We start from the raw sequence: 27,756 nt of genomic DNA, 5'->3' as shown, positions 1-27,756 counted from the left end.
CAAGAAGCATTAGAAAACATTAAATTATCTCACTCCATTGGCAGATGTTTTTTTTAAGTAAAAAGATACTTTGCAAAGCTAAATACAAACCCTGATTGCCTTGCCAGAAAGCACTGCTTTCTAATGTGTATTTAAATCTGTATTTGTCACCATTATAGACATGTGGAAAAGCTTTGCATGTTAAGATATGCAGAAATAAAAGACATGTAGCGTTTCGGTAAACAGACTCAACACTTCATTGGCTGAGAGTTTTGAGAGATTTTGATGTGCAGCAGAACAGCCTGTTCAACCTCTAAAGACTCTTTATTCAGTACATCCTTCACTGGCTATCCATCCACTGTAACATTTTATGAAGTGCAACTGCAGCAGCTGCTGCTACACCAAAGGCACAACTTTCAGAAGTGATGCAGGAATTCAAGGTTGGCTGGTTCCTGGTCTGGGCGATATTACCCTCTGGAGGGAGGGGGCATCAATCGCACTTGTCTGGAGGAACAAAAGCTTGTGTCTGCATCCGGGGAGGGCTTTTTTTTTTATTATAATTTATTTATTTATATTCCCTCTCTTTCCCCAAACCTCCTCCCCTGATTTTCATTAAGAACTCAGCAGGGTTCTCCAAAGTTCCAGATCGCATCTAAAAACATCAAAAAGAAAATAGAAAATATCTTTCAGACAAAATGCGAAACAAAATCAGAACATTCCCTTTGAAGGAAGACTCTGTGTGTGTCATGTTATTTATTTTTTTTGGGGGGTACTGTGGGATGTTCATTCCTCTTCTTTCAATCCTCTGTTGGTCACAAATTCTAAAAAATGCATTATTCCAGCAGTCGATGAATAAATGATCGCAGAACCACAGGCATCAAGAAGAGAATTAATGTGATTTTAATCTCTGACTTATCTACCAACAAGATGCTTCACTTGATTCATTTCCTCAAATTAAGTTAATTGACCCAAAGATGTAGAAAGATTAACCTGGGTCATGCTGCCAATTTTGCTGTTCCATTTCACTCACAGTTTTCCACTTTGTTTTTAGTCATATCAGTTCTTGGTGTTACTTTGTGTTTGGCTCGCTTTTCTAAGACTCTTCTTCCTCCTCCTCTGACCGCTCGATGACCACATTCCTCCGGCGCTCCCTGCAATTACAAAACATGATTAATTTACTTGGAACCCGGTTGGTGTACATCCTGGGGCCCGATGAATATGATGCAGTCTGTCTTTGCCAGACCCCTTTCTCTCCCATTGTACACTCATTCTCATTACCATGCACAGCAACCTTTCTTTCACAAGGTCAACTTTTTGCATGTGATGGTCAACAGTAACTACAGGTCACCGTTCCCTCTCGGGAGAGATAATAAAGTCAACTGTTTGCAAAAGGGAGTACCATCATTCTTGGTTTATTCTAAATATCCAGTCTGTCTTCCTATAAATACACTGTATCAGTCATCGCTGGGAATGTTGAAAGGGGGAAAGCAGAGAGATCAAGGAGCTGAGAAGGACAGAAAGGGAAGTGTGTGTGTGTGTGTGTGTGTGTGTGTGGGGGGGGGGGGAGCAGGAAGTGACAAAGCTGGAGAAAAAAAAGCATGTGGGAGGGGAGAGTTAAGCAAAGGTGTGAAATCTGAAGGAAGACATGGCAAGGGTAGGAGAGCGAGTTGAAAGACAGGATGAAAGAGACAGAAAGGATGATGAAAATACTGAATACTCAGATTTCTCCTAAACTGCATCTGTTCTGCTGAATGATTATTCTCATCATCAGTTTTGAGATTATTAGCTTTGGGGGAGGGATTTATAACCTCCAAGCTGCTTTTTGTAGTGTCACCTAAACTCTACACATACTGAAAGAAGCACTATGGGAAGGCGAAACATTGTTTTATGATGACAGGCTCCTCCAGTGTGGAGCTTCTTTTATTCAAGCCCTGCTAACATTTTAGAGATATTTCAATAAATAGCCTTCACACAAAAAGTGTCTTTAACTAGACAGAAACAAAACAACCCTGACAGCACTGTGTGAGTGTTTTTTTTCCCTTTGAATTTGGTCATTATTCTGCACAGAGCGGAGAGGAAACCAAGTGTGGCAGGTGAGAGCATCTCGACTAGACAGCTGTCAAAGCCGCTCTGAATGCAAGGGCAGTGCAGGAGAGCAGCATCACCAGCGGAGGCCTCAGCGCTCTGACTGGTGGAGAAGCAGGTACAGTCAGTGTACAGCACACACGCAAACATACACACACTGGAGGAGTCTCGCCGACACACACACCTGCATGGGTGGTTTCATCGTCATGGCAACCGGTGATTGATCCCCTGAGTTATGTAGTGAGAGAAAGAATATTAATGACTGAGAAGAAGCAGCGGCGGAGGATGGAAAGTGACGGCGGAGTGGGTGAGAAAGCAGCTAATACACACCCAGAGGCTCACACTAATATGCCGAGGGAAGGATCAAAGAAAACAGCATGTAGAATGATTTGTGTTTGGCCATGTCTGCAAGGCGACACTGTCACACAGCAGGCTTTCATGCTTGATTTCAAACTGCTGCTCGCTGCTGATTGTGTGGATGGCTGTTGGTACTGTATGAACTGTTGGTTTGCACCAGCATAGGCATGGGATGACATCCACATCTTAAAACTCTATCTATGCAACGAAGAATCTTTTTCATCTTGTTTCATTGCTGAAGGGGCTCTCCACAGATTTTACAAAAAAGATCAGTTAGCTCGTCATAAACAGTACTTGCTCAGCCCATGAAAACAGCTGCACGCAGAATGCCTCCAGTCGCTCTGGAGGATCTGTGTCAAGTCAGAAATTATTAACCTGGTGATATCTACTGTTGGGCTCTCCATGTCTCCCCTGGAGGTGCTTTTACAGTCCCGAGAAGCACCATTATGCCCCTTAGAGAGAGTTACTGTGTCTGTACCTCTGCTGTTGCTTGTTTTACAGCTCTACTTAAAGGACCTGTGTGTAGAATTTAGTGGCATCTAGCGGTGAGATTGCAGATTGCACACAACAAGAGGCAGTGTTTATTTAGTCTATTCTAGGCTACTGTAGACCCACTCCCTCTGCAGGTAAGAATGGCTTGTTTTAAGATAACAAAAGCCCAGCAGTTATTATTTCCAGCTGATTATACACTAATAAAAACCTACGTATGAATATTACGTTCCATTTCTGCCAATAGATCCTCCTAAATGTTACACACTGGACCTTTAACAGAGGCTCTCCGGTGTGTGGGGGAGTGCCACTATATAGTCGTAGCTTCTTCTCTGCGTTTACTGCCACAAGAGGAAAAAGTCTTGTTCATGTTGTGTCTGACTGCACTTGTGTAGGCTTGCTAAGCTAGCTATGTGTGAGGCACAAACTGAGGGTACACTTAGCCCCACTATTTCTACTTGGTGTTGGAGATGCTACCACAGTCGGGAGGGTCAATGTGCATAATAGACCTCTGAGCCTGGCCTGTTACGTCAGGGAGGGGCCAGAGAGTAAAGCCTAACTGAATGTTCAAATGCAAGCAGACACAAGCTAATTTTGAGCAGTTCTGACTCACAATATTGTTGGAACATCATATGCCAATACGAATCTACATTATGTGATTATGTTTATTGCACCAAAAAATAATGGAATTAAAAGAGTTTTTAGTTTGAAAGTCATAACCAGGCAGCAAGGGTTACAGAAGAAATGTGATATCAAGATGCATTATGGGAGTTGTAGGATTCAACATTTTTGGTGCTTGACCCATACTAAGGACTAAAAGTTAGAATGTCTTCCCCACTGCTGCACCGTGTTTTTCTTGTGTCTAACAAGTCCCCTAACTTTATGGAAGTTCAATATTGAATTGCTGGAGCTCTTCTTTAATTATGCATAAAATGCACTGGAGCTATTCTATTAAAAAAGTACTGTGCAGCTTATTCACAATAGAATCCAGGCACATTTTTAAAAAACTTTATTTTTTAAAGACAGTAATGTGCAGTTGAAGGAAATGAAGGTGGCACACATTCAAAGGTGTTCCCCTCCAGCCATAGATGGTTATTACAGTAATGAAGGTCTAGCATGAAGCTGTGGCTGAGTGGGTGAGAATCATTACAATTTTTCTTATTATTTTAAGGTACAGTATATTGTAATGTTGATTATCATGCCTAAAACCATAATTAGATCATGCAGTCCCATACACTGAAGGCATACTTTAGATATTACATCCATTGTTGTTGAAGAATTGTCTTTTTCTGCTTGTTTCTACAACATTTTATAGCATAATGATTAGCAGTAATGAGGTGTCTGCAAAAGACAGTTTTCTCCCCAGTATGGATTAGTTAATCTATCAATCATCTACCTGGGTGAACACTTATAAGGACTGCCCTTAAATGACTTACTAAAGCTTAAACTGATTAACTAATCTTACCTGCAGCTATGAAAATCCATTTATGAGGTTTATATAAATCAGAGAAATATCTAAAGTAGCAGAAAAGTTTTCCAATTTCCATTCTGCCATCCATTATTTACAGTACACCTCTTTATTCTGTGCAGGGTCACAGGGCCTGGAGCCCATCCCAGCTCAAACTGGGCTTGAGGCGGGGTATGCTGGGCAGATCACCAGCACCATCACAGGTAACACACATAGCTTCAGGCATCCAAGAAATTTTGCAGTCACCAGTTAACCCAACCTGTCTTTGGACTGTGGGAGGAAGTGGGAGAACACAGAACATGCAAGCTCAGCAGTTAACCTAACCTTTTTTTTTTCCTCCCACAGAGAGACACTGTGCAGCCCATGTTTCATTGTTTAAATCGTGTAAATAATTAGTTGGAAGTTGGAATTAATTATTTTTCTGTGGGAAAAAGAATGAAAAGCGAGATAACAGCAGTGCTCCTGGTGTCTTCTACACCCACAGATGTTCTTGGTGGGTAAAAGAAGTAATTCCAAAAGTACGAAAGACAAAGGCACATCTTTAATCATTTTAATTGATTGGTTATTGATTATTTTTTCTGCTGACAGGATAATCAATTGATAGATTTTTTCAGCAGTAGTCTCCAGTGTCAAAGCATCATGTCCGTTTGTCTTTCCATATCATGTCTTCCATGCACTGTTTTCTGGGTTTCATTTATGCAGCACATTCTAGATCCTCGTAGCCCTGCCACATCAGATATGTGCCACCTGGGTAAAAAAAGAGTTTTCAGATGCAGTGTAAATACAGTTAACAAAATGGTTGGGTAGGACATTAAGAAACTGAGCCTGCCGATAAGAGAAGTATCCGCCGTGAAGACAAAAGGGATAAGTTGACTGTCATTCCTATGAGGAGAATCATATTCTCCTAGGAACGGCTTATTATCATAGAGGATGTAAAATCTTTTCTAGAAAACTGCAGCTGTGGAAAAAAAAAAACCTGCCAATCATCAGTTTATATAGGAACAGACAGTGCAGACCATTCATTCTGATCAAACGCTTGTAATCCTGTTGTAGAAAATCAGCCTGTCTCAACAGCACATGTAAAAATAACACAGGCGCAATTCTGTGGCAACATAAAAGGATTCACTGTCAGTCCCACACTTGCTTTTCAAAAGGAATAAATAATGTGCATAATAATAATGGCAGAAGACATCCAGCACCTGATTTCTTACATATGGAACACATTAATTATTACTGTTTTTCTTCCTCTGTAAGCAGTTACGGATGGGTAAAATTGCTGCATAAGGAGCATATTTGTTGGTCTTCTTTCTTTGAGGACAATGAGGCTCAGCATGCTGAAACCTCGCAGTCTTTCACTTCAGGCCAGAAGCACTGTAACCCCACAGCGCCAACCTGGAGACCCGTTAGCCTGCAACTCGTTTATTTTTTTCTGCTGATGTGCTTTCCCGCGAAGAAGATTATTGTGCTTCTGATAAAGTGTTTAAGTTGCCGCAAGGTCAACGTAATTCCTGCTTCAGATAAAGCAACACATAGAGACCTGGCGCTCTGCTTGGGGGCTCTGAAGCCAGCTGATAAAACTGCACTGGGGGAAGGATTCTTAGAAAAGATAAGAGAGAGAGAAAAAGAAGAAGAAGAAGAAAAGGAAGAAGGGAGAGTTGGGGGAAGATGGATCGCCAGCTTCCACAGCCAACGGGACATCATCTGTGATGCTGCAGGCCACCCACACAGGAACAGCGGCAGAGACAGGCCGTTTACTTATCTACCTTGGCCCACTGAGCCTCAGGGGTTGAGGATTATTACAGATAAATGCAACATTTTCCCCCTGATGTGTGGTACCACTGTGCACTACCTAACCATATTAGTAGTTGTCCTTGTATGCCCAGGTTGTACACAAATGTCATGTTAAATTTGAAAAATGCATGTGACAGGTAACATTTCCAAAGCAAATAAATATATAAGTATGAACAGAATAAGTACAACTGTGTCAAAAGTGTCAGTTGTTTCTGCTACCAAGTGTTTCAGTTCTCAGTTGGTTACATTCCTTCTAAAATATTCAGTGTCAGGCTTTTTCACTGCACGTTGCCTGTTGAGCAATACGACAAAACAACTCTGCCCTCTTCAGTACAAAACCGAAATTACACAAAAGGCACCTTGTTTGGTTTTGACTCTGATTTGATGGAGCACGGGTAGGGAAAATGGTCCCACACTGTCAAATTAAAGCTAGTTTCTCTCACATTGTTTTAAATGTTGAATTAAAGTGTGTGATATTTCAAAAGAATAAATTAATCTGTCAAACATTCCTCCAAGCTATTTGCATTATTATAATACCTTCATACCCTGTTCTGTACATTGTCGTTAAAATATCAATCAAGTGTTGGAAAAGAAATAAATGAAATCATTTGATACATTTTAATGGCTTGACTCACCTTAAAAACTATTATGTATCTCAGACTTTGAAATAATAACAATGAGTATTAAGTTTTTGATACCCAGTGCTGCCTCCGATTAAAATGTCAGTCAAATATAAATGCAACGAAGTGGGAAATCAAGCACCTTTGAACATTGAATTAATGTATTCATGCATTACCATTTTAATGTGTAGCTTGTTTGAGTGTGGGATAAAAAAATAAATAAATGTATTTAATCAATTCAGAGAAAATAACAGTGTATAGCAACTTAGCACTTAGTGTTGTTGACCTTATTTGTAGGGGACAAGAACACTTCACATTGGGAAGCAATACAGATCAGTGGAGGCAGGGTTCAGTAAGTGTTTCAGCATCGTCCAGGGGGCCGTTTTATTTGCCATCTTGTATCAAGAGCTCCAGGATTACTGTGCTCAAGGAGCTGTGAAATCTCTTCCGACACCTCAAGCCCCTGAAACAACTGGTGTCCGCCTCTCCTATCACAGGAACACATACTGGCCAGCGTCCATCCTGAATAACAAGGAGACAACCCCCCCCCCACACACACACACACACAAGCTCTATGTCACACCCACACACATAGTCAAAAGAATTGGGACCTGTCCTTTTTAGAGTTTTAAACACTAACCTGACATGCCACCAATCCAATTTGTGTCAACAGCGGTCCCTCCTCCCGTCCCCTCGACAGCAACAACAAAAACAGCAATTCGTGTTGACAGCAGTCAGGAGAATACTTACTTGACACATTGTCGTAACCTTCCCTAAAACAAATGTCACCGTCAATAGCACAGCCCGTCTCAGCTGACACAAGCCATGTCCAATCTTTCAACAGAGACATTTGAAAACTAAAGATGACACACGGGCAGGAGGAGCACAGAATTAATTTAAACCTTCCAAATAGAATTGTGGACCTATGTTTCTGATTTTCTCCAATGTAATCCTTCATGTGGACGACGACTTTCTGTAAAATAAGAAAAAAAAATGTCTTACTGAACTTTGTACTGTTACTGTTATCTTGGCCAAGTTGTCCAAATTATTTTCATAGACCTTTGCCAACAATTCGATCTGTAATTGTAAAAAGAATAGCAGCTTATGTTTTTCAGGCTTTCTGATAATGTATAATTGAAAAAAGAAAAAAAAAAATAGGCTGTGCTCAGCCCCGGAAAACGTTTCTCATAAATAAAAGAGAAACATTCTGCCATAAAGTGCAGCCTCTAAAGCACACCACCCGAACAATACACACATATACAATTCATAAAGAAGAACTGGGATGGTGCAACAGTTTGGACTAAAATCACCTAGTTTTTAGGTTATGAAGTTCTATTCATAACTAATCAGATAAATATCTTCCATAGTGGTTTGGAAGTGACAACATTAAGATTCTTGTTAACGATAAGAGAGTCATTGGATAAACTCAAAACACAATCTTGCAGATTTGGCATAAAATGTCAGCACCACACCAAGCAGGCTACCAGCAGATTGTATGTTTTGCTTCAGTTTAGAGAATAAAACACCTTGAATGGATGAACATGCGGTGTGTAATCTCACACACCCGTTGTCCACCCATACAGGTGTTTTCCCCTCACTGTATTTGGTTGGATCTTTTCACACAACATTGTGGGTGTGTACAGATTGCACCTCCATCACTCACCTGTTAAGCTGGGGCAAATAATTCTTAATGATACATTAAGTGTGATGACTTAACATAAATTCCCAGCATTGCTCCGCCCAACATCAACCTCAGGAGAGGTCTAACCAGAATGATTAAAAACACATGTGTGGGTGTCCAGGGCCTTTAACATGGGTTGTTACAAGCGCTATCCATGGCCCTGCTCACAGGTATTCGTACATGCAGGTAACCAGACTAACTAGACGTCATCACCAGTTTCAGCCTATTCAACTGTGTTCATATATGCACATATATGTCTCTATGTTTGTGTCTTGTGCCAGAAGTTAGTCTTTCTGTTATCTTTTTATTATTATATTCACGGCCACAACAAATAATATTTTCATCATCAATTAATATGCTGATTGCTTTTTTACTTGTTTTTGTCCATGAAATGTCTGAACATTTGTCCATTGCAATAATTAATCAATTCTCAAAATCGCTTCAAGAATTCAAGATTCAAGACTTCAGTTTCTGTGACTGCACTTGGGTCCTCCTCAGGAGTGTAGTTAAGTTGAAGTAAAGCTTGTGGGTATGCATAAATTAGAATAGAAATATAAAAAATGAACACTTTATCAGGTGTTATAATAAAGACCTTTTTGGCATGAGTCAGGAGCTGACAGCAGGTTGTCAAAATTTAATGTCCCATTCACAGTTAGACACTAAAGTGCCATTTATTGTGAATTGAACCTTGAAAAACATGCACAAGTGACATAGGAAAGTTAAGAAACGTTTAACTTACTGGAAACTTACTAATCTTTTCTTTCATAAAACCAAGGACCAGCATGCAGTTGTGTTATGCTCCAACTTAACAATGAAAAAGAAATTGAAACAAAATTGAATAGAGGAAAGGCTAATCCTGGTGGTGGTACATTCTTTACAATAGAACTTTATCAAGCTACCTGGAAAGACATTGCTTGGGAAAGACACATGAGAACAACTGCGCTCTTGAAGCCAAAAATACAACTGAAGTATACAACGCAAACATGCAAACTTCAGGTTTCTAAGAGGCGAGACAGATACGTCCTTATTATTTCAGCTTAAAACTACTGCCTTTATCCAGTGTTTTCTGGAATATAAAACATTGTGTTTTTCTCAGATTTTGTGCATGGAACAAAAACATTGCTTTCAATCATTCTGACATTATTTCAGAAGACAATGCTGCACCAAAGAAAACCATGAAAACCAAAGACAAGAGAACAAAGAAAACAAACTGTATATGCGTGATTGCATCCTGACAGCCAATCGGCAACCTGAGTCATGAGTGTAATCAGGAATGGCTGCTGGATCTGCCATGTCCTGCTGGCGAGCCGGTGATTGTCCGCTGGAGGAGAGGCTGGAGGGGGGGTGGGGGTAACAGTACAGCTGACGAGATTCATGGCAGCCTCTCGCAGACCCTTGTGGACTGATTACACGTCCAAGAAAATGCATGCGGCAAAAGGATATTAAATCAACACAGCTTATTGCCATGCCAGTGTAGGACCGGGCCCGAGTGTGGGCAAAATGCATCTGCAGCTCACCCCTATAAGCACTTTAGGCAGTGGGAGAATTACATTTCTATGGGGGCTCGGGATGAGTTAGGCAATCTTCCTTTCCACCGCAATGATTAATAGTGATGGCCCCATAAATTGTTCTGTCTGAGAAATATATTGCTGCCATAGTATCTGTTGTTTTGCACTGGAAGGCCACTCTGCCTCTGAGGGCAGTGGCTGGATAAACAGTCAACAACTGAGTGCAGATTGAGGACAATGCACTCAACCTACAGCAGAGCCAGGCTGGATCCATCAAAAGTGATTGTCACTTGGCATGCACACATTGCTTTAAGCTGTTTGGTGTGAAATTAAGCTCCCAGAGACCAAACAAATCAGAGAGAAATCTGGCGGCATTAACTCAGTAACCCTGTATGCTCTTACAGCATGCTTGCTTTCATCTGAACAAAGGAGTCTGTATTTTTAGCTGACTGGAGGGCTGTACTTGCTGTACTTAAGTCCTGTCCCCAGACCATTTTCTGACATCTTTCAAGTGTTGCACACTTGGGTTTATTTGACCATAACTTGAATCAGTCTGAATCATTGTTAATAGTTGAGTTGAAAATATTTTTCTTGACCTGGTCTTTGCTTGCAGTATTGTATTGCAGTATAAGTACTTCAGTAAATGTAGGCTACTTAACTACAGCACATTCCATCACAGCAGCAGCAAATTAACATATACATGAAGGTGAAAGACCCTTAAAATCATAAAAATAAAAGAGTTTTTCAGGGGTTTAGTTGTTGGCATTTAAAAGCCTCTTGCATATCTGAAATCTAATTAATAATTGAGGGATTTGTACCCTGTACTTAATTTGGGGCTTTTTGGATTAAGGTGTTTTAATGGAGTTGTTTTTTTCAAAGGGTGGATAAATTACAGAATATTTTAATTCAGGAGTTGATCAAAGAGTAGTTAATGGAAAGGGATTCTTCTTTCTGGTGGGACTATTTAGCAGCTAGTTGCTAACTTTCTATGTATGTCATTTTCACTAGGGCAGTACAGTGGGTTTATTTAAAAAAGACCCTGAAAAAAACAAATGAATGAGCTACAGAAAGTAAAAAATGTCCACAGAGTTTTTAAATTGAATGTTTCTATCAGAAATATAGATAAAGGCAGAGTTTAATAGTATTTTTACACTTGACAAAACAGTTAGGTACAGTTTGTATTGCTGAGCTTAACCTTGTTCTCACTGGCCATGGTGCTGGCTCAGTCTTGACCTCATTGGACCTGGTTTTAAGCTGACATGGGATCAACCCAGGCCATTCTGTCTGCAGCCAGCACTGACTGACAGTTTTCACACAGCAGAGCTCCTGATTTAAGCTCACACGGAGTGAAAAATCACAGTGACACACACTTTACTTATCCGCATGATAAGTGCTATAGATTTTAGTGTTAGCTTATTGATGAACTGACTAAAAATGAGTTATTATGCACTTTGCCAATTGCCTGTTAAGCAGAAAGTCCACAGCACTCAATCAAGGTATGGCCAGGAGCTATGCTTTGATCAATGGAGACTACAATTAAGATTTTTTCTTTAGTATCAGGCTGCTTGGCCTAAAGGAACTGTAGAGAAAACCATGTGCAGAGAAACTGGGAAAACAAACATCTTAAAACTCTCTGTCCTCAAAAGCAGTGACAGAAATGAAATGTGTCTAAAAATATAAACCTGAAGACTTTTTATTTTCACAACATTTTTCAAAACATGCAAAAATAAATGAAAGAAGAACTGTCTTTCATTTTTGCCTGTTTCTTTATAAATCAAAAGGTCTCATCAAAACTCTTAATATCTTACATCAAATTATAGTAATGCCTAGACAAAGCCTGGTTATTGCAATACAAAGTTGCCTGAAATCAAAATACTTCCCAGAAAGGTAAATCCTATTTGGCTGGTCAATCAAAGAGGCTAAAACCCTCCAGTGTTTAGAATGAATCAGATCCAGACGTGTGCCATTAAGGTTTGATTAATTGAAGTGTGATTTGTCACCATTGTGCATTTACATTTTTCCGTTTTCATGTTGTTTTTCCACAGCAATGATGTGGAAGAGCAGACTGTGTCACTGTCTTACACAACTATTTCTGTCAGTTTTCATGTGCACAACCTGGTGCAAAAAACCTGTGAATGCATTCCAGGATGGCCTTTCAGGAACACCTATAAACATTTCTGATTTCCGTTGTGGTCAGACAACATGTTATATGATCAGGCATAAACTCTGTGTGGCGTTTACATGTCCTCCCTGTGGAGAACATGTACCCAGAGTTTGTGTGGGTTTCCCTCCACTAACCCAAAGAGAAATATCAGTTGGATTTAAGGCGGTGAAATGCTGATGTGCATGAATGTGACAGTCTCTTCTTATTATCACTACGACGGACAGATTTCCAGGTCATGAACAGATTTCCAAGGCACTTGTCTTCTGCACAATGTATGCTGGATTGAAATAGGCTTGAGCTCATTGTGATTTGTATTACAAAGAAATGTTAAACCAGAAGAGGCAATGTCAACAACTCACCCCATGCTGGCTCTAATACATCAAAGTGAAGCATCAGAGGCCTAATGCCAATGAGATGTGCGATATAGATCCCACTAATGGCTGCTCATTCTTTTCCAAAGACAAATTATCCACATCAAATGACACTGAGTCCATCTTCTGAATAGAGTTCTAGGTTTTTAAGTCAAGTGATCTTCTAATCTATTAACTTTTACATGTACAGTCTGTCATTGTCATCAATCGTCGTTAATGTATGGCTTTCTATTATAGCAAATTGGTTTGTGTTGTTTATCACATAATATTCTGCATAAAGGTAGGAATATTAAATGTCCTGAGGGCATTTTGGATACACCTGTGCATGCATCTACATCAAGAGACTGTATTGATGCTGTAGTGGCATTTTCATTACATGTATCATAAATTAGATCGGCTCTGTGCCACTCAGTAGTGCGAATACGTCCACCAACAATCTGTCAACAGATACCAGTTCCACGTGTCAGAATTTCATTGCAGCTTGAAATGTTTTTCCATGCCTCATTACCGGCCTGTTTTACATGCGGTAAAGCGCGCACATTTTCCTGACTGCGCCTGAACTGGTACATGAAAAATGCTTTAAATTCTTGTCACTTTTAAGAGTTTTAGCCTATTATCATATTATCTGGTCAGCTGAGACAATTCTATATTTGTACCTAGGTCTGTTTTTCTACCGCTGTAACAGAAAAATACTACAGGGCAGAATGAGCTTAAAGTGCCTCCGCAATGCTTCATTTGATCAGTAATAGAGGATTTGTCTTTTCTCTTTTTAGAAACACAGAATTTAATGACATGACATGACTCCATTCAGTTTGTATGCCTTTCACAGAGAGGTGATGTCCATTGCCATGACAACCCTTTGGCCAGTGGGAATCAGTTTTTCCCTTGCACCATGACCCGCCCACCCCCTTTGATGAAGGTATGATAACCTCAGTACAGGTTATGGTTTGATGTACTGAACAGAAAGATTTTACATGGGAAGAAGTGGAATCTAAACACACACACACACACACACTCTCTTGTATGAAGATGATGGATGAAGACTTCTCCCAGAAGGAAGCACATACCTTTTAGGTGAAGGAAAAGGTTTCACACTTTAAAAGAGAGGTGAAGACTCCAGTTTGATGTTGAAGCTCGGTCCAGCCTGACCAAAATGACGGAGGTTGCAGAGATCAGGAGCAATCCTCCTTGTCATTTATCATGTGTGTCTGTGAGCAGGTATTTGAACCCTAACACTATTCTACCCTGTCCTTCATAACAGTTCTGGATTTGTGTCAGGATATAACCCACTCCAGGGCAAAACTACAGTTCTCTTTGATGGTGTGAATGATGCATTTCTTGCTTGGCTTTGAGAAAATTTTGAAGTGAAGCACTTCTGTGCTGCCTCATCAGATACCTTTAGATTTGTGATTGATTTGCTAGCCTGTGACCCTATTCTGGGATACATGGTAAATGGGAATTAGTTACTTCTGAACTAATGCATATCCTCCTGCATTTGAAGAAGGAGAGGGAATGAAAACCTTTTTTGATGATACATGAGGAAATAATCTGCATTGGTACCAGCTTTGGTGCCTGTGTGGTGACAGAAGAATGTTATCTCTTCACTGGTCTCGTTGACCTCAACACACTCAGCACAGGTGATGAGGTGGCCCTGGCACCTATTAATGATATTACTACCTATCACTCTACTAATCCTCACTAAATACAAACATGAGTCAAGGCCAGTCTCTAAAATTAGGGGAAAAGGTCTTCCTAAATACCTAAAATTGAATAAAAGAAAAAAAAAGAGAAAGAATCAAAAACAGAAATTGGATAGAGAGTCTGTTTTATTTTACTTGTTTCACTGTTTCACAATGTCATTCTGGAAAAAAAAAAAAAAAAGTCTGTCTTATTGCCATCAAAAGGTCATTAGAGCTGTAGGTGTTTAATTCCTCCTGTTTAGTGTAAAAAAAACAAATATATAATAGGCCTATATAAAGGAATTAAGATATGAGGGGAATTAAGACACGAAGCATGAAAAGACACTGAATGTAACAGCCAATATATTCATGTCTGTATATACTGGAAGTTCAGTTCAAAAGACATTAATCAAATACGTAAAGTTTAAAAGTTTAGAGAACTTCTGCCATACGTGGAACTTAATTCATCCTCAGCACTCAACCATATAAAATATATCTTTTATTTGTATGACTTATTCAAGCAGCATGAAGGGAACTACACACTGACTTTCATCATGCTATACACCAATCATCAAAATACATCTTGAGAATAACCACGTGTTTAACGCTTCTCCACGTTTGCCTCGCTGACGTTACGTTCAAACTACAGCCTGCGTCAGAAACTACATCCGGTGCTCACGTAAGGTAGGCTTCAGGCATAAACAGTGCGAATAAAGCGGGCATAGGTACGCGTATCGTAACAGCCAGCAGTGTTGTGTAACGTCCCATGTGTTCGTACACTAACCGCATGTTTCAACCAGGCCAACAGCTCGATTCCCTTCTGGCAGTTTGTTATTTTGTCTCCATGTTTGCTCGAGCAGGATGTCTTCCCAGGGTGGCATGGACCGGCTGCCGAAGGTCATTCCCGCTAGCTTCACTCAAAGTATATCCAGATAGGTAGTTTAATAAATCGGCCGCAGACCTTTTATACAACCATGGAGACGTACCGTTAACCGGGGAGCTCATTTTCGGTTCATAAAGTTGAAATGGGCTCATGTAATTTAGCCCATTTACCACCGCATGCGTAAGGTACCTTTGCCACGCTGACGTGTTTCGTAACAACCTCTCATAATTCCAGGTTCAATCTATTTTAAAGTGCCTTGGTCACTGACAAACACACATTGCTTGTAACCTGTGCGGTTCAACATGTCTCTGTGGTAAATTCGGCGTGCGTGTGATCCATCAACAACCCATTATTTCACACAAAAAATCAACCTTTGTCTTTGGCACGCCTGTGTTTTAAACGTGAGCTAACGTTACCTCTGCTATCTTCCATCAAATGTTTTCGCGCTGGGCGGCAGTGAAGCTACTACAATCATTTCAATTTAACTGAAAGAAGTACTGGTAAAATGTATAAAGTCATTGCCGAATTTACAACAAGGTGTTAATGTTTCGTTAAAAATGTACAGACACGTTTTGCGACGTGTTACTCGTTTTTAAATTAGCGTGCCGTCTTGATATTGCAATATTTTAAATGGAGTTTGGCGTGTCGCCTACCCACATCAAATCTGAGGTCATTACTTGTGCTGGTGAAGAGCATGTGTACTCCTAATCCTGGATTACCTAGCACATAAACCTTATTGCGGTTGTAGATCGGGTGTTACGAGGAGTGAAACGACGGTATTTATTTAAGACGTGATAAAATCAGTACCTAGGACTGTAACAATGGAAATCATTTTTTTCAGACCAGCAGTTATCCTCCAGTTAAATATTATTTTGGTGCTAATTATTTGCCTCCAGGTCGTCTCTCCCTGTGATAGTTACACGTTTTTAAGGTTATTGCAGGAACCAATACTCTATTGTAGTGTTAGTTACATTCAGAGAGACCAAATGCTTTAAAGTACTCTATAGTCCAATATTGTGCTTTGTGTTTTTTCAGAATGGGGAATTTTACATCCTCCAGTACTGGGGTGTCCGGCACAGTCTGTTCTCAGTATGTTCAGGTGAGTAGATGCCTTCAGATCTGAAACCTGAACTCAACTTGTTTAAAGCTGTTGATACAGTCATAGTGTGCTGTGGATGTTTTTATTTTTATTTTATCAGACCAAATTATCCCATATACAAACTCCTTGCTCTATCAGTGCTGGTCTCCTGGTCATTCCTTCAGTTAATTAAAAAGTCAGTCATTTGCCTACCGTGCACCCTATCTTTATTACTCCATTACGTGTTAAAGCAAGATCAGCTGAAATCTTTAAATCAAGACTAAAAACTTGCCTTTATTCTCTTCATTAAAGCCTAGCCTATAACTTAGTTTGGTCCATCACTGTCTAAACATCCTTTTTAGCAATTGTGTTTTTAATGTGGGTGTTTTATTGTAATTTTTATTATTATACGTATATGACTTTAACTGTTCTTGTTGTGTGTTTGTCATTTGTGTTATTTAAATGTTTAACACATAGTGGGAGCGTGCTGAATGGTGGAAAAGCAATACGTTTCACTTATTTCTATTTCTCCAAATGTTGATTTCTTGGCGTTTCCCACAATCCACCACCATACCTTGAACTTTGTTCAGTTTGTCCCAGTATGTTGCCTCCTGTTTTGATTTTTCTCTGCACATTTTACAACAACAATATCCAAAAGCTATGACAGACGAGGCGCTGAAACAGTGCGATGCTGATTCCCAGACCCTTGCTAATTATTATTATCATCATATGATGAGATGAGAGTTAAATTTTGAATTATCTTTATCTATTTATTTTGGGCATTCAGAGTTATGGTTCCTTTTGCCTTTGCCTAGCAACTCCCTTGATGCCTGGTATGTGCAGTCTATTTCTGTGTTCCACTGATATTTAATTAAATCTTATTTTTGCCTGACCTTTTCAGGAGGTGGTGTCACAGAACTGCGTGGTGATATTTTCCAAGACCACCTGTCCTTATTGCAAAATGGCCAAGAATGTGTTCAATGAAATTGGTGCGACATACAAAGTGATTGAACTGGATGAGCACAATGACGGGAGGAGACTGCAAGAGGCCTTAGCTCAGATGACTGGTGCCAGAACGGTAAGAGCCTAATGTTGTATTTTGGGAGCGTAATTCCAAGTAACTTCACAGCCTGTTATTTCAGAATCTATTTAAAAAAGAATCAAAACATGGATATTTGATAGCTTGTTTGTTCTGGCGGCTCTGCATTTAAGTTAAATTTAGGCCGACTTGTCTAGTGTTTTTGTTGGTGCTGCTGCCAAGAATTAGGACGTTATCTTGATCAAAACCGCTGAATCTGAGTCAAGAAAAAGACCAGAGCAAGCTGCTGCTTTTTCAGGCTGTAGTCTTTAATGGTAGCACATATATTGGAAATGACATTTTAGAAGTTAGTGATAATTTGATGATAATTATGACTCATTAACTGTTTGGCAAATATATATAAAAACGCTTTGAAATAAGATCCCCCGAACAGTAAACTTACCACTCTAAACAATAAACTACAGTTACATTATGCAAGTTATTTCAATAACATATTCTTTATCTTATATGGTCAATATATTTTTGGACTCACTGCAGACTCAGTGTTATTTCTCTTTTTCTTTGTAAAAGTTGTTCATGAGCTTTAAGGTTTACATGGGTCAAAGCTATTATCTTGATAAGCTTAAATGAATGATGTGAATAAAAGTTAAACTGGGGAAATGTGATTCCTGAAATTCTCCAACTCTGTTGGAGTTGTGCTAACAGCTTTCAGAAAGACAACAGACAATTAAAAATTTGGTTTTCTCAAAAATCTAGACTACACTTTGACCTACTGAACACTAAAAATTAGAAGATGGCTAAATGTTTTGTACACAGCTCTTTTATTATGTGTTGATTCTGGCGGCCCCTGTGGACAAAAGCAGTAATGTTTATAACACCTCGTTTCATTAATTTCAAGGCAAAATCTGACTGAATCCGACCCGGTGGCAGGCATTCAGAATAATTACATAGAAACAAACAGTCTCCTCACTGGTGGTCTAGTTTTTTCATGTAGGTCATATAGAGGCATCAGTATTAAAATTAAACTATTATTAAACTGAGACTGTTTCATAACCAGTTAAAAACTACTTTTATGTTTAATAAGAAAGAACCAGAGAGTTGGGGCTTAGCAAACCCATATAATGTTATTTGGTCGATCTCTGTGTCAGAGCTCAGAGTCACACACACACACACACACACACACACACACACACACACACACACACACACACACTCTGCTGGTAAAGGAGAGCAGGCTGATCTTTATGCAAAGCATGTTGATGAAAGTTAATAAGAGTCACAACAGTTACAACTCCGCACTAGACCTCATTGCTTGTAAAAGAACTACTCTCACCACACCGTGCTAATGTTGTGGCGTGATTTTTGTGTTCAGGTGCCAAGAGTCTTCATTAACGGAAACTGCATCGGGGGTGGCTCTGATACCAAACAGCTCCATCAGCAGGGAAAGTTGTTGCCCCTGATCGAACAGTGTACTCCCTGCTGCGCTGCGACCGGCTCCGAGGGCTCGGGCAGCGGACAGTTTGAGTCCACTAAATGACTAACCGTTCTTGTAGTGTTTTTCAATCCTGTATTAATTAAATATTTGCTTGATCTCATGCTCCACGTTGTACATCGGTTGAACACCACTATGTTATATATTTATCAATGTGTATTGGATACTTGATGTTAGGCTACATACAATTTCATCCAGGGATGTACAGTATTGTTGTTATTAAAGCTGCCATGTTGTAAACAAAACCTGTGAATAATGGCGCTGCTTCTCATACCTCTCTTCTGCATGGTGGTTTCATTGTACAGTATTACAGTCATAAAAAAGCACGAGCTAAGCGTCATCGGTGAACATCATTAGTTCATGAAGTATCGACGGTTTGAGTCAATACCCGTCTTCTTTTAATGAGTTTATTTGAGGTCTTTCTCCATATCTTGTAAGAACTGCAGATTTTTGTAAGAACTAGCACATTTTTTATTGTTCTAAGTATTTGAACATCACAGCTCACTGAGAAATGTGAAAAATATAACAATTTTATATTTTTTTTTACTTGGTTGTCAAAGCATTTTATATGCAGTAGCTGTTCTTGTGTACTGCTATGTATTATATATATATATATATAATGTGGGTAGTTAAACCTGATGAATCATGATGCTGTTCAGTGTTATGAATATATGTATGAAGTTATATCCACTCTTAAACGATTTACCAATGCCTTGAATGTGTATTTATGATTATTAATAAATATGAATGAAAGTCTGCCATCAGCTTCCCACGTCTCTGCATTCATACCGAAGAGTGCTTCATTTTGCATCCGACTCCTCGTAGGAGGGCGGATATTGGTCCAGGTTCATAAGAGAGCCGTTAATAAAAACGGGTATTCACCGTCAGGGGGTTTCTTCGGAAAGATAGATAAGTGTATATTAAATTATCGCTAATGTTTGAAATAACCTTTTTTTTTTTGTCAAATACGTGTCTCCTTCTTACGGTGTACCCCGTGGAATAAAACGTGCGCACACAGACGGCCCACACTGCAGCGCATCACGGTGAGGTCACTCACACTTAAATTAGCTTGACTAGCGGGTGTACTGCTAGCCAGGGTATTAGCATCTCGTCTATGTGCACAGTCGGTTGAATAAAACAGAAATAAAGAAGAATGGCTGGAAGCGCAGGAGAGTGGTGTCTGATGGAAAGTGACCCGGGCGTGTTCACAGAACTGATTAAAGGCTTTGGTGAGTGACCGGTAGCTAACGGCTAGCAGGCTCATTCAGTGTAACGTGGCTACCCGACAGCGCTAGTTAGCTGCTCCAAAGCTAACGGTTACTTCCTAATTACTATATCAGCCCTATGCACAAAGAGGGGAAAAAAAAAGCTACGAGGATGAAACCGAAGTATTTTAGAGGCTATGCACCGCCAGCATCGACCCACACGCTTACAGCCTTCAGTAATGTGCAGCCGTAGGTAAATTAATTGGGCAAGCTAACTGGCTAGCATTACTCAGCGTTCAAAACAACGGCGCGTGAAAACAAACCGAGCGAGGGGATGGTGACAGACAGACAGACAGACAGACAGTTGACAGACAGACAGACAGTCAGTGCACGTCTGTGAACGACCTGGTGGAGCTCACGTACACGGTTACTGAGTTACTTACAGTGGGAATAGTTTGGGTATGAGGTAGATAATGGGGTACTGGAAGTGCTGGAGGCATTTAATGCACATTTCATTTGGAGAAAGGGAAGGTAAAGCACTAATTTAAAAGGAAATATCTGAACCTTTGGCTAAAAAGGTGTGGTGGAGACAGTAAGGGTAGAACATACTATATGGGATACAGAAAAAACACAGTGGTAAAGGAAGAAGAAGAAGAGATGAGGTAGAGTAAGATTTGATCACACTGGTTTAAATAAGACACTATTTCTATTGGGGGAAGTGAATACACAAGCATGTGTGCATTGTGATAAATAAATAAAAATGTAGTGAAGAAAGGGTAAGGTTGCAACGAAGGGTGAGAGAGGTGAGGAGGATGTGATTCAGAAGGGAGACTAGGAACAAATCGAGATAAGGTGTGGGAAGCACAGAAAGGGGTGATAGATTATTTCTTGTACACACAGGAGTGTTTAATAAAATGTTTTTTAATTCATCTTTTGTATGTATGTAAACGTAACTAGATCCTGTTGTGCATACTCCAGTATATAGGTTTAAACGTTGAGATTGCAAGAAGTGTTAATGAATGTTTGACGTTTACTTCTCCTTGTCAGGTTGCAAAGGCGCCCAGGTTGAGGAGATATGGAGTATGGAGCCAGAGAACTTTGACAACTTGAAGTATGTCCGTGCTTGCAGCGTCACTATATTAACTGTACTATTTACTATATAAAGGCTGTTTTTTTTTTTTTTTTTTAATGCATTTGTTGTGTTTCAGACCAGTTCATGGGTTGATTTTCCTCTTCAAGTGGCAGCCAGGTGAAGAGCCAGCAGGATCGATTGTTCAGGATTCCCGGCTTGACCACATCTTCTTTGCAAAACAGGTATGTTTTAGCTTTGTCAACAAACAAAAAAAACCATACACACTGAGCGTCTTATTATTAGCAAGACATTATTTTTATGCACACGTCCTTCCAGATGCATTTGACCCAGTATCTTTCCTGCTGAAATATAGCTCCAAAAGAAAGACTTATGATGAAGAATAACATTTTTTATCTATATTTTGCCAACTAAGGGTGCACAAGAGAAACCCAAACGTAATTGCAAGACTTTGTTATCTATAGTGTGAAGTTGTTCAGCCCAATTGGATAACAAATTAGATAACGAATGGCTGTTCTTTGTAATTGACTGGGCCTGTGACATTAAGCACACAGCCCACCACATCCTCACTCTGATAAGAAGATCTGATCATTCAATTTACAATGTGGTCCCTTTTCTTAAATCATGCGTAAATAAGGGGGATATTTTATCTGTCCAATTAATTACTGTGTATGTTTGTCTGTGTGTTTTCAGGTCATTAACAATGCCTGTGCCACCCAGGCAATAGTCAGCGTTCTGCTCAACTGCTCCCATTCTGACATGTTGCTTGGAGACACACTGACAGAGTTCAGGGAGTTTTCACAGAGTTTTGACGCTGCTGTACGTTCATGGTATTTTTCTCTTGAATCCAAAAACCTGTGACTTGGTGTTGTGTTTTTTTTGTTCACATTTTGCATTGTGTGCATTAGTTTTACTAATTTACTTGTTGTTGTTTTTTTCTTAATATAGTTTTCTGTTAGTGTATTTGTTATATGGAAACTATGACAACTAAGTGACATCAGCATTTGGCTTCTGTCTCAAATAATAGAGCAATGAATAATGTTTTACTTTTCTAAAAATAATGTTCAACTCCTTTCCCTCTGGGAGCAATAATTTATCACACAACTCGATATAATAATTTCCCCTTCCATCGCTAACACTGACAGTTTTATCCTCTTACCTTCAAAACCATGATGACTCAGTTGTCTGGCCAACAAATATTCAGAAGAACCAGGCAGAACTGATTTATGATGTTCAGGTTCTCCTTCAGTTGGAAAAACTCAAAGTAGAGAGACGTCTTCAGCCTAGACAAACACTAGTTTACTATCATTGAAACGCTAATTGGATGCATAACTTGTTACTTGATAAAGGAATGTATGAAGTGTCCCATACAGCCCTTCATGATGCCGCTGTATCTTTTTAACGGCAAGGTTTACACAGTCAGCATTATAATCCTGCATCTCTCCCGCTCTCCTCAGATGAAAGGTTTGGCTCTTAGCAACTCCGAAGTGATCCGACAAGTTCACAACAGCTTTGCCAGGTAAGCTCTTGCTCATGTCATATCCAGCTGGAGAAGCTCTGCTTGATTAGCTTCATGTTATTTTTAGCTCCTCATTCTAACTCGGTGTTTGGCCCATTTGTTGCGAATGCACCAGTCTGCCTTTGTGAAACGGAGTAATTTGAGGCTGCTTCATTTGTCGGTCACCTCAAAAGTTAACGTTGAACATTATGTACATCACATTCATTTATTGGCTTAACCTCCCCACTTCCATGCTCTTAGATTTTTAATAGACAGAACACAAGCATCATTTTGTTTCTATGAATTTATATTTTATAATTGTGCCTTTTTTGTATTTGCAGACAGCAAATGTTTGAATTTGATGCAAAGTCGTCTGCAAAAGACGAGGACGCTTTCCACTTTGTGAGCTATGTTCCTGTTAACGGCCGACTATACGAGCTGGATGGACTTCGAGAGGGACCAATTGACCTGGGTAAGCAGAAAACCCTAATTGGTTGTTTTTCCTTTATTGCTTTATGTTTAAAGTCCCTCGGTTAGAGGTCCTGCTGTGCACAGCTAAATTATTTTCTTGTTGGCCATGGCCCATTTCCCCTAAAACTGCCTGTTTATATGATGATGTACAGTGTGTGCTTACAGTTACTGTATATACGGACACCTGCAGTATTTATTCCTGTCTCGTCTTTTTCACCAGGTGCATGCAACCAGGATGACTGGATCAGCGCAGTTCGCCCAGTGATCGAAAAAAGAATACAGAAGTGAATATCTTTTTATTTTAAATGAATTTTACTTTCCATCAGTTGACGTACGTGTTTAATGCAGCATGTTTGCATCTCTTTCACTTTCTTATAAAACAGAGTAATGACTTGGACACAAAAACAGAGTAACTGTAAAGTGATGTGCATTAATGCTGGTATTGCAAGCTCTTTCATCCATCTCATTTGATTTAATTTGCCTTTTTCACAGTGAATAACCTTATAAAGCAAAGCTGGTGTTCTCTGTGTATATACTGACTTGGCTGCCAAATACTGTAATATCTTTGTTTTCCTGGTTTTCTTGACAGTGTATCATTTTGTACTTTGTAAAATTGTATTGTTTCCCTCTTCAGGTACAGTGAAGGAGAGATCCGATTCAACCTAATGGCCATTGTGTCAGACAGAAAGATGATATACGAGAGAAAAATCGCGGAGCTCCAGACCCAGCTTACTGAGGTGAGTGGCAGCAAAAGAGCCAAATCCAGCGCAGGCATGACAAAGAGCAATGTGTTCTTTTACTCTCTCTGTGTGAAGCTGCATGTGTGAAGTGCATCAGTTGTCAGCCTTCTAAAGTGAGATCATAACTTTATTGTGCTCAAGCGGGGAAAAAAAACATTTGTTTGACGTGTTTGTTGACCAAAGATGATGCGTCAGATGCCGCTTTTGATGAAACCTAGTGTAATAATGCACATTTGTCAATGAATTTCAGAAAATATACGTCACCATAAGCTAAAAAAAATCCTTGTTTCACTGACCTGTTTCTGGTTGCCATGTTCAGTCTGTCGCATCTGATGCCACACCCAGCGTAATTATTGGGTGTTTGGAAATGTGCTCTGTTGCCCCTGTAAACAACCGCACCTTTTATAGTGATGTCAGAGTATACTGATCACAACCTGAGTACACGTCTGAATTACTGCAGCGAGGTAAGGTGTTCCACCACTGGAGGTCAGCAAACACAAGGTTTAACTTAATTTCATGAAATTACTTCTGAAGGAAAATCTACAAGTCCCATTTTGACTTTAGGGCGACAGTGAAACCCTCATGCAAATAATTAAGGAGTGCTTTTTGCATTATATTCTCTATTGCCTTATTTGGATGATAATAATGAAATGCATATGCTTGAGTTTCCAAACGCACTATTTATAAGTCCTTATGCTGACCTTAATTGACCCTCGCAAATGTGTAACAACCCAGCAATTAAATCATTGTGTTGTAAGCTTCTAAAGTTCAATCAACATAAGAATCCTCATCACCAACTCTCCCATCAACAGAGTGCTGATTCTTCCATCCAAACTGATCCAGATGCATTGTGGCGTTATTGAATATAAAGTATAGATTTTTCCCTTCTGTTCCCAGGATGAACCAATGGACACAGACCAGAGCAGCACGTTCCTTAGCTCCATCCAGTCAGAGATTGCCAAGTACCAGCTCCTTATTGAAGAGGAAAATCAGAAACTTAAAAGATATAAGGTGAGTTTGTGCTCAGCACCGCGTTCCCTACAGTTACATATATTACAGTGAATCACAGTCACACAAGGAAATTGCCCAGAAATTGGAAGTTTTTTTTCTTTTCTTTTCTCCTGTGAAAAAACCTTTTTGAATAACCACGAGAACATTATAGATACAGAGGCTGTGTTTCCAGCCACCTCTGAATGTACTCCCAACACAGAGGTCCTGTTCATTTCCTTCGTACACATCAGTTCCCAGTTTTTCCTCACTTGGATTTATGTGTTTTCTCGCAGATTGAAAACATCCGACGAAAGCACAACTACCTTCCCTTCATCATGGAGCTACTGAAGACACTGGCAGAGTACCAGCAGTTAATACCTTTGGTGGAGAAGGTATTTTTTTTTTTTTTTTTTCTTTCTGTAGTTTTCCTCTACAGTATTTACTTTCAGTGCTTGCGTGTCACGTTCGATGAGATGGGATACCCAACAGTGTTTGAAAATGCCAGTAATTATTAATGAGATATCTTGGTTGCTACTAGCAAGTATTTTTTTTAGGTCAATGTGAAGGGTCCCATGAAAGGAAAACTGTAACAAAACACTGATCACTGCAATGAATAGAAAACGTAGAGCTTCTGTGTTTATTTTGTCCATTAGAGGACAAACATAATGTCTGATAAGCATGCCATGCCTAGTTCATGAATAAGGCATAAAAGTTATTTTTGTTCTGCAATGCTTTAAGTAAGTTTGAATCAACTACAGTTATTGAAACGAAATGTCTGCACAATATGTGCCCAGATTTGATGATTTTAGGGTCATAAAAACATTCTTTACTGATTCCTGTGTAAATGCTGGACATGAGTGAAAATGTTGGGGGTTTTTCTCACCAGGCGAAGGAGAAACAGAGCGCCAAAAAAGCCCAGGAGGCCAAGTGAACGACCACAAACTTCAACAGAGGAGCCAACACACACGCATCCAGAACCCCACAGTCACTCTTTCGTCACTGAGCCACATACAGATACTGTACATCATCTGTCATATTCATATTAATGACCATGGGTGGTCTGCAGCACTTCCTCACTGTGGCATCCTGTGAAGCATCCAGACATTAAGAACTGCACTGCAGGTGTAGCAGAGAGACTGTCTGGCAATATACTCTCTCCATGTGTGTCCATGAGCTCTAATGCATGACCGAAGGATAGGGGTGCTCAAATTATGTTGTCTTATTTTCATAATAAAATGTCTAGACGTTTGTGAGAAGTTTGTTTAACCGATTTTTTATTTTATTTTTTAAGATGATTACTTTGTCAATGTACATAAGGTAGTTGAAATGTGTCTTTTTGCATATCCCTTCTAGTTACACATACACATTACGTCTGAGAGGTCAGAGTACAGCAGTTTTAGGGCTTAGTGCAAAGGGGAGATGGTTGGCACTGTTTATGTGATACCAGCCACCCTTCAGTCCCTAGCTCACAGCTGGTATACACCCCTTTTTTTTTTTTGTGGCAGGGATTGAAACAGCAACCTTTCAGTCACCGGCTGGCCTCTTTTACCTCTTGGCCATCCTGGTTTCTTTTTTTTTTTTTTTTTTTTTTTTTCACACATCAGCCTTTTATAGACTGGATATTTTTATCTAAATGCTCCCAACTGAGATACAGCCACTCAGATTTACTTGTAGATCTTTGCCTCCACCTGCTGGTGAAAGAGAGGAAAACCAAGGAGTGTATTTTTTATTATATTACAAAAAAAAAACATCTGCTAAACTTGTCCAATGTAAATTTAATTAGTGAATCTACAACATGTATTTGATAAGATGAATATCAAACCTTTTTAAAAACATATTTAACAATCTTGCCTTCAAATCTGTATTTAACCGTTTAACCTGATGAGACGCACTGACAAGCTACAAAGTCCTTATAAGTGCATCATTAAGAAACGACTGGTACAAGTTTGGTGACTTGTGTGATTTTTGGATAGCTTCCCGTAACAGTATGTTGATGTTTTGAACATGGGAGTCTGTCGTGGCCTCTGTGATTTGTCCTGTAAATCAACTTCTGCTTTGTACTGTACAAAGCAACCGTACTTCGCTGGCTTACGGGTGGTGCTTGAACACTGTGTGCGTCCTGAAGTCCCGTGCAGACTGACGCATCCGCAGTCTGTCGACCAAAGTAGAACGTGGCCCTTTTCTATTTTAGGCTCCTGTGTTTACATACACACCTTAAGTACTAGTTGGATATGGTCCCAGTAGTCTGTTGCCAAGATCCTTCATGGCAACAAATGAAAACTCACAGGTTTTACTACCAGCTCAGAGAGAGAGAACAGTGTGTCTTTTTTTATCTGTGGTCAGGCCACGTGGATGAACAAACAAAGTTTTCACAGTGACAGTGTTCCAGTTCTGCAGGGTGTTTGTGAATGCCGTCATTACCTCACCAAAAAATGCTTTGCCTTCAAACAGTAATTATCTAGTCTTTACATCGCGGTTTTATCCTTTATGCTTGGATGATGTCACACAGCGTAGAATGTATTGTGCTGTAGACGGACGAAGATGCAGATGCTACAAAAAGAATGAAGTCTTTAAAAATAGCCAAAGACTGCTGCGTAACGGAATGTCGAGTTTATTTGTTCAGCTCATTATCACGCACAGTGTCTGAACGGGTTTTGGAGGCCCATAAAAGCAGCGGTTCCGTACTCGGACAAGGAAAAAAGTCCTTGAAACATAAAATTAGCTTTAAGGCTGCAACTTAGGATTGTTTCCCTTGTTGGTTCTTTTTCTGATTAATCATTTAGTATATTAGAAATGTCAGGAAAAGACCTAAAGATGGCCTTTCTTCCAAACCCCAAAAGTATTCAGTATGTAGAATGATATAAAGCAGAGAAGCTGGAGCCAGCAAATGTTTGGCCTTTTTTGTTGTTGTTGTTGTTGTTCATAAAGATGAATAGGTTTTCATAATTAGTCTTTAAAGAAAATAAAAATGAAAGAAACCTTGGCCGAAGTATTAGAAATCCCCTTTTTTTCTTCCACTGGCAGACGTGCAGTGGTGCATGTGTGAAAAAGACATTTACGGAAATGGAGAAAAAAAAG

General features: G+C 39.7%; 2 protein-coding genes across 4 annotated transcripts; both read left to right on the top strand.

Moving 5' to 3' along the window:
• The first annotated feature begins 14,831 nt into the window (after positions 1 to 14,831).
• Positions 14,832 to 19,445, top strand: glrx2 (glutaredoxin 2). Of its 3 annotated transcripts, none has more exons than XM_051377517.1 (4): positions 14,832 to 14,876; positions 16,111 to 16,174; positions 17,055 to 17,231; positions 18,565 to 19,445. In XM_051377517.1, exons 2-4 carry the CDS (start codon positions 16,112 to 16,114, stop codon positions 18,727 to 18,729), a joined length of 405 nt encoding a protein of 134 aa, XP_051233477.1. In that variant the 5' UTR covers positions 14,832 to 14,876; position 16,111; the 3' UTR covers positions 18,730 to 19,445. The 3 variants fall into 3 exon arrangements, with proteins under 3 accessions (XP_051233477.1, XP_051233475.1, XP_051233474.1); XM_051377515.1 differs by lacking the exon at positions 14,832 to 14,876 and adding an exon at positions 14,924 to 15,089; XM_051377514.1 differs by lacking the exon at positions 14,832 to 14,876 and adding an exon at positions 14,924 to 15,128.
• A 273-nt stretch (positions 19,446 to 19,718) lies between these two features.
• On the top strand, positions 19,719 to 25,934 carry uchl5 (ubiquitin carboxyl-terminal hydrolase L5). The gene is made up of 11 exons (XM_051377509.1): positions 19,719 to 19,913; positions 20,937 to 21,000; positions 21,098 to 21,203; positions 21,673 to 21,798; positions 22,437 to 22,498; positions 22,819 to 22,949; positions 23,169 to 23,232; positions 23,583 to 23,685; positions 24,586 to 24,699; positions 24,972 to 25,070; positions 25,565 to 25,934. The coding sequence occupies exons 1-11, from the start codon at positions 19,838 to 19,840 to the stop codon at positions 25,607 to 25,609; spliced, it is 990 nt and encodes a 329-aa protein (XP_051233469.1). The 5' UTR covers positions 19,719 to 19,837; the 3' UTR covers positions 25,610 to 25,934.
• The last annotated feature ends 1,822 nt before the right edge of the window (positions 25,935 to 27,756 follow it).

This window comes from Dicentrarchus labrax, unplaced genomic scaffold (assembly GCF_905237075.1).
Source record: "Dicentrarchus labrax unplaced genomic scaffold, dlabrax2021, whole genome shotgun sequence".
Lineage (NCBI taxonomy): Eukaryota > Metazoa > Chordata > Actinopteri > Moronidae > Dicentrarchus > Dicentrarchus labrax.
This window is presented reverse-complemented; position numbering and strand designations above follow the sequence as displayed.

Excerpts from the sequence above, each read along its gene's own strand:
- glrx2 (XM_051377514.1), top strand. The coding sequence starts at position 14,959 with ATGTGTTCGTACACTAACCGCATGTTTCAACCAGGCCAACAGCTCGAT. Across the intron at positions 15,129-16,110 it reads CTCAAAGTATATCCAGATAG|AATGGGGAATTTTACATCCT; the intron begins GTAGTTTAATAA and ends GTGTTTTTTCAG. Across the intron at positions 16,175-17,054 it reads TCTGTTCTCAGTATGTTCAG|GAGGTGGTGTCACAGAACTG; the intron begins GTGAGTAGATGC and ends TGACCTTTTCAG.
- uchl5 (XM_051377509.1), top strand. The coding sequence starts at position 19,838 with ATGGCTGGAAGCGCAGGAGAGTGGTGTCTGATGGAAAGTGACCCGGGC. Across the intron at positions 19,914-20,936 it reads AGAACTGATTAAAGGCTTTG|GTTGCAAAGGCGCCCAGGTT; the intron begins GTGAGTGACCGG and ends TCTCCTTGTCAG. Across the intron at positions 23,233-23,582 it reads ATCGAAAAAAGAATACAGAA|GTACAGTGAAGGAGAGATCC; the intron begins GTGAATATCTTT and ends TTCCCTCTTCAG.